Source organism: Engystomops pustulosus, chromosome 6 (genome assembly GCF_040894005.1).
Source record: "Engystomops pustulosus chromosome 6, aEngPut4.maternal, whole genome shotgun sequence".
NCBI lineage: Eukaryota > Metazoa > Chordata > Amphibia > Anura > Leptodactylidae > Engystomops > Engystomops pustulosus.
The window spans coordinates 28,456,588-28,463,515 of record NC_092416.1 but is presented as its reverse complement, the minus strand read 5'-3'; the positions used below and the strand labels follow the sequence as shown (position 1 = coordinate 28,463,515).

The following is a 6,928-nucleotide window of genomic DNA, read 5'->3' as shown; positions in this document are numbered from 1 at the left end:
CAATGTAGGGAGTGTGTAAAGGTTGGGCAACAGGTTATGGGCCCCTGCGATGTGGCTCGTTTATTGCAAGTTGTATGCTGGTGATTTTGTGCAGGACACTGGCTAAAGGTTTGGGCCTAGACACTTATTCACAGAACATGGGATGTGTAGTCTCTGGGGCCCCCAGTGATAGAGAGAATGAGTTCTTTCAATGTTGCTCGACATGCTCTCCATTCATTTTTATGCTGTCTTGGAAATTCCACTGAAGTAAATGTGCAACAAGCCCACCAGGGCCTAACAGAGTATCATAGCAGTTCAGGAAGGGAGGGACTGGATGGTCATGGCAGTTGTCTCCTGCATAGGACTGTCACCACATTCTTAAGGACTGGCAGGAACAAAACAAGAAGGTTGCACTGTATGAGGCTGATTAGGATCTGGAACTGATGTTAAGCGACTAGCCAGGGACACGCAAGAAAACAGGTCCAATTCTGTCTGTTTATTGTCTATCTACAGTGTCTTAAAGCAGGCTTTAAGGTGCAGACTTCCTCTTTAATGCTAAGGCTGGAAATCTCATTTAGCCCTACAAAGACAGTCTGCTGGGTTCTCTTTCTTTATCCCTCCTGATCTGCGATGTCAACATTTAAAAATCAACTCCTCTATGGAGATAGACAAAGACCAATCTCTGAGCAAAGATCCAGAGCCAGGGCAGAACCCCTTTTATTAACTTTAGGAGTATGCCTCTGGAATGTTCTGGGTTGCCAGACAATCACACAGCCGGCTTACCACCAGGTGACATTAAACAGTAAACACACATATGAGCAACAACATATTTAAATTAGCAACATATTGCACATGAGTTGAAAGGGATGTTATACGTACGCTCAGCTCAGACATGAGTAGGAAAGCTTGGTTTTCCCTGAGTTACAGACAGCAGTGATCAGGCCTACAGCATCCACTCCATCGGGAATACCTGTCAAAAATTACTCCATAGTTTTGTCAGGAATGGTTGTCAGTGCTCCATTCACATAGGACATATTATGATCTCTGTACCAGACGTGTAAGTGTTCGAGCAGTAATGGCAGCAGAGGGGCACCCTGGATCATATTATTATTGGATTTCACATGACTGTCACTCTGCCTCATTACCATGTGTTGATATTTCCTTGTACTATTGTTTTTTTCTGTTTCAGGGTTTCGTAACCAATTCGTGTTGCCAAGATGAGTAAATTCTATGAACCTTCTCACAGCGGAGATCCGCCTCTTTTCCAGCAGCTCAGGTGATGACAGTAGCTGGGCTGTCAGTTCCTGTCTCATCTTGTCCTCTATACAGTCAGGAAGTTGTTATGTGATTGAGGACCATTGGTTCACACAGCATCGAAACCGTGTAGCAGATCTTGAACCACAAGGGGATATACTCCAGGACTGTGAGTAAGGGGCGACAGCAGAGTGAGCGGACGTAACAATCTGCTGGGTGGTCACTGATAGGTAACTCAACTTTCACAGATAAAAACAGGAAATATGTCTGCCTATTATTCTGGTATTTTGTATTGGGATTGTTGCTTCATCTACCACTTCTCCTGTCCTGTATATATATGGACAGTGCACAGTACCACTTCTCCTGTCCTGTATATATGGACAGTGCACAGTACCACTTCTCCTGTCCTGTATATATATGGACAGTGCACAGTACCACTTCTCCTGTCCTGTATATATATGGACAGTGCACAGTACCACTTCTCCTGTCCTGTATATATATGGACAGTGCACAGCACTACTTCTCCTGTCCTGTATATATATGGGCAGTGCACAGTACCACTTCTCCTGTCCTGTATATATGGACAGTGCACAGTACCACTTCTCCTGTCCTGTATATATATGGACAGTGCACAGTACCACTTCTCCTGTCCTGTATATATATGGACAGTGCACAGTACCACTTCTTCTGACCTGTATATCTATGGACAGTGCACAGTACCACTTCTCCTGTCCTGTATATATATGGACAGTGCACAGTACCACTTCTCCTATCATGTATATATATGGACAGTGCACAGTACCACTTCTCCTGTCCTGTATATATGGACAGTGCACAGTACCACTTCTCCTGTCCTGTATATATATGGACAGTGCACAGTACCACTTCTCCTGTCCTGTATATATATGGACAGTGCACAGTACCACTTCTCCTGTCCTGTATATATATATATATGGACAGTGCACAGTACCACTTCTCCTGTCCTGTATATATATATGGACAGTGCACAGTACCACTTCTCCTGTCCTGTATATATATGGACAGTGCACAGTACCACTTCTCCTGTCCTGTATATATATGGACAGTGCACAGTACCACTTCTCCTGTCCTGTATATATATGGACAGTGCACAGTACCACTTCTCCTGTCCTGTATATATGGACAGTGCGCAGTACCACTTCTCCTGTCCTGTATATATATGGACAGTGTACAGTACCACTTCTCCTGTCCTGTATATATATGTACAGTGCACAGTACCACTTCTCCTGTCCTGTATATATATGGACAGTGCACAATACCACTTCTCCTGTCCTGTATATATATATGGACAGTGCACAGTACCACTTCTCCTGTCCTGTATATATATGGACAGTGCACAGTACCACTTCTCCTGTCCTGTATATATATGGACAGTGCACAGTACCACTTCTCCTGTCCTGTATATATATGGACAGTGCACAGTACCACTTCTCCTGTCCTGTATATATATGGACAGTGCACAGTACCACTTCTCCTGTCCTGTATATATATGGACAGTGCACAGTACCACTTCTCCTGTCCTGTATATATATATATATATATATATGGACAGTGCACAGTACCACTTCTCCTGTCCTGTATATATATATGAACAGTGCACAGTACCACTTCTCCTGTCCTGTATATATATGGACAGTGCACAGTACCACTTCTCCTGTCCTGTATATATATGGACAGTGCACAGTACCACTTCTCCTGTCCTGTATATATATGGACAGTGCACAGTACCACTTCTCCTGTCCTGTATATATATGGATAGTGCACAGTACCACTTCTCCTGTCCTGTATATATATGGACAGTGCACAGTACCACTTCTCCTGTCCTGTATATATATGGGCAGTGCACAGTACCACTTCTCCTGTCCTGTATATATATATGAACAGTACACAGTACCACTTCTCCTGTCCTGTATATATATATGGACAGTGCACAGTACCACTTCTCCTGTTCTGTATATATATGGACAGTGCACAGTACCACTTCTCCTGTCCTGTATATATATATGGACAGTGCACAGTACTACTTCTCCTGTCCTGTATATATATGGACAGTGCATAGTACCACTTCTCCTGTCCTGTATATATATGGGCAGTGCACAGTACCACTTCTCCTGTGCTGTATATATATGGACAGTGCACAGTACCACTTCTCCTGTCCTGTATATATATGGACAGTGCACAGTACCACTTCTCCTGTCCTGTATATATATATATGGACAGTGCACAGTACCACTTCTCCTGTCCTGTATATATATATATGGACAGTGCACAGTACCACTTCTCCTGTCCTGTATATATATGGGAAGTGCACAGTACCACTTCTCCTGTCCTGTATATATATATATGGACAGTGCACAGTACCACTTCTCCTGTCCTGTATATGGGGACAGTGCACAGTACCACTTCTCCTGTCCTGTATATATATATATGGACAGTGCACAGTACCACTTCTCCTGTCCTGTATATGGGGACAGTGCACAGTACCACTTCTCCTGTCCTGTATATATATGGACAGTGCACAGTACCACTTCTCCTGTCCTGTATATATATATGGACAGTGCACAGTACCACTTCTCCTGTCCTGTATATATATGGGCAGTGCACAGTACCACTTCTCCTGTCCTGTATATATATGTACAGCGCACAGTACCACTTCTCCTGTCCTGTATATATATGGACAGTGCACAGTACCACTTCTCCTGTCCTGTATATATATGGACAGTGCACAGTACCACTTCTCCTGTCCTGTATATATATGGACAGTGCACAGTACCACTTCTCCTGTCCTGTATATATATAAGGACAGTGCACAGTACCACTTCTCCTGTCCTGTATATATATAAGGACAGTGCACAGTACCACTTCTCCTGTCCTGTATATATATAAGGACAGTGCACAGTATCACTTCTCCTGTGCTGTATATATATGGACAGTGCACAGTACCACTTCTCCTGTCCTGTATATATATGGACAGTGCACAGTACCACTTCTCCTGTCCTGTATATATATGGACAGTGCACAGTACCACTTCTCCTGTCCTGTATATATATGGACAGTGCACAGTACCACTTCTCCTGTCCTGTATATATATGGACAGTGCACAGTACCACTTCTCCTGTCCTGTATATATATGGACAGTGCACAGTACCACTTCTCCTGTCCTGTATATATATGGACAGTGCACAGTACCACTTCTCCTGTCCTGTATATATATGGACAGTGCACAGTACCACTTCTCCTGTCCTGTATACATAGGTACAGTACACAGTACCACTTCTCCTGTCCTGTATATATAGGTACAGTACACAGTACCGCTTCCCCTGTATATATGTGATATCTTCCCTAGAGAGTCGGGCAGCACTTCTTCCCCCATCATGGACTGTCCCCTGAGATGTGAAACAGCTGGTATAATGAGTGGAGCTTGGGACAGAGACAGGAGGACTGTAATGCTGACGTCTGGCCGGGGAACCTGAGCTGTGGATATTTGCAGGCAGCCCCTGGACGTGTGGGCCGGGTGTCTGGGCGGTGTGATTGGTCACCCTGAATGCTGAGAATAGAAGAGGGGCCGTCTTGCTGTCATTGATCGGGCTCGGGCAGGAGGGTGGCACAGGGCGGGCATGCTCGGTGGCTGACACTGGCAGGTGCGGAGCTCACACCAGGCGCACACAGAATCATGGAACAGTATGGGCAACGGTAGAGCCGGGGCTGGATATAACAAAGGTTGAGGTGGGTAAGTGGCCAATTGGTTTGTCTTTTGCTATCAGGCTTTCCCTTCAATAAGCTTCTCCCCCATGAATCCCATCCCATGCTACAATAGAGGGGGCTTCGTATCCTAGTAACGGGGGTCCTGCTATACAATAGTCAGGACAAGGGATGGAAAAAGCCCCTTGGTTGCATGCTGTGCGGAGCTGCGGAGCATTGTTCTGCTTGCAGTCTCTTTGTGTTGAGTTGTGAGCAGCTGCAGATAGGTAAAGTGCTCTGCACATAGCCGGCTCTGGTCTAGTATCACACAGAGGAGGATATACCAGAGATATCGCTATGTGCCTCTGCGTCACCCAGACTCTACTGTGAGATTAACCTATTATTTAGTGATCATGTGACCTATGATATGTAATAGTTCTGTATATAACACCGCGGCTGCCCCCCAGGTCACTACACGTAGCGGTTTTTACAACATCAGTTTTGTTGCGGTTTTATAGAGATCCCTATAATAGGACTGCGTGTATGGGACACTGATGCTACTGGACTATAAGAGACTTGATCATGGGGGGAGGAGGAGGATATTAGAAACATGTGACTGTATTTCGTTGGTTTTATTGAAATTATCCAATTTTATGTAAAACATTCAGTTTCTGTTTTAGTTGGATATGATTGAAGTTGCTTGATCGGAGGCACAGACGCTGATTTCCTATGCGGAGACCTATGTCAGCCAATCAGATTCCAGACTTTATTTACTGTGTGGCAGGTTAGCAAATGAAAGCGGTTATATGATTGGTTGTTAAGGGAAAACCTGAGGGACCACAGCTCCTGGGACCACTACAGACACTGGTGCCATAGATAATTCTGTGTTCTCTGTGGTCGGTGCATGATTCAGACCATCCATAGTACAGAGGACGGGATTCATAGTAGGGCAGCACAGTGGCTTAATGATTAGCATTACAGTCTTGCAGCGCTGTGGTCCTGGGTTCAAGTCCCAGGGTCATCATCGACAAAGAGTTTGTATGTTCTCTCCGTGTTTGAATGGGTTTCATCCCACACTCCAAAACATACTAGTAGGTAGATTAGATTGTGAGCCCCATTGGGGACAGGGACTGGTTTGGCAAAAACTGTGCAGCGCTGCGTAATCTGTGTGCGCTATATAAATAAAGAAATTATTATTATATTTTATATAATGAAAGGAGTCCCTGCTTCCCCTCTCCAATCACTGTTGCTGTTTTGCAGCAGGGACTCCATGCATCATATATCTCTATGATCCACAGTGTCCCTTACTCTGTCCGTGAAACAGGACGCGGTAAGTGTGTCATCCATGGACCCGATATTGCTTTGTGCTTTAGCCCTTAGATATATATTATTATCATCAAAGACATTGGGAATTGCAGAAAATTTTTCATGCAAAATCCTAAATGATATCACAATCCTTTGATCATGAATTCACTTACAATGAACCAGGTGCCTATTATTACATTAGGGTTGTATTTCAAAATTCCTATATATAGACTAAAAATAATGGATTATATTTGGGGGCTGCACGGAGCAGACATATCTGTGTGTTGTGTATTAATGGTCCCGTGTTACTGCACTTTGGCTGAGAATGAATGAGAGCAAAGGTTGCAGTAAGAGTTAATGGCCACTACACAATGGATGGAGCACCTTGCCTCTGACTAGTAGCACTGACAAACGGGATTCTGACCTTTTGTCTGATTGGTTAGGATGTGACCCCAATGTCCCTTCACAATCTACAGAACAGGGGACCAAAAGTCCCCTGACTTGTCACATAGCTCCTATAGTGGAGAATGCAGCACAAGATGGATATTTACTAAGAAAATAACTTTAATCTTACAGATTACAGAAAACCCCAATGATGAAGTTCAGGATTATCAGATCCTCTACATTACTGAGTATAAATGAGGACCATAAGAGCACCTTTTCCTACAGT

The 6,928-nt window shown here is 44.2% G+C and overlaps 1 protein-coding gene across 6 annotated transcripts in view; it reads left to right on the top strand.

The window, feature by feature from the left end:
• The first annotated feature begins 1,175 nt into the window (after positions 1-1,175).
• The window catches only part of ARHGEF10L (Rho guanine nucleotide exchange factor 10 like), a 62,227-nt gene continuing 56,474 nt past the window's right edge, over positions 1,176-6,928 (top strand). For 2 of the 6 annotated variants that reach the window (XM_072155268.1, XM_072155266.1), the window contains exon 1: positions 4,850-5,002. Coding sequence is in view for 1 of the 6 variants with exons in the window: in XM_072155259.1 (XP_072011360.1) it covers positions 1,210-1,255 (46 nt within the window). In the remaining 5 variants the exon portion in view is untranslated. Of the gene's footprint in view, positions 1,256-1,309; positions 1,464-4,845; positions 5,003-6,928 lie in introns of those variants that run through there. The other 4 variants (XM_072155259.1, XM_072155267.1, XM_072155262.1 and 1 more) reach the window with 4 other exon arrangements.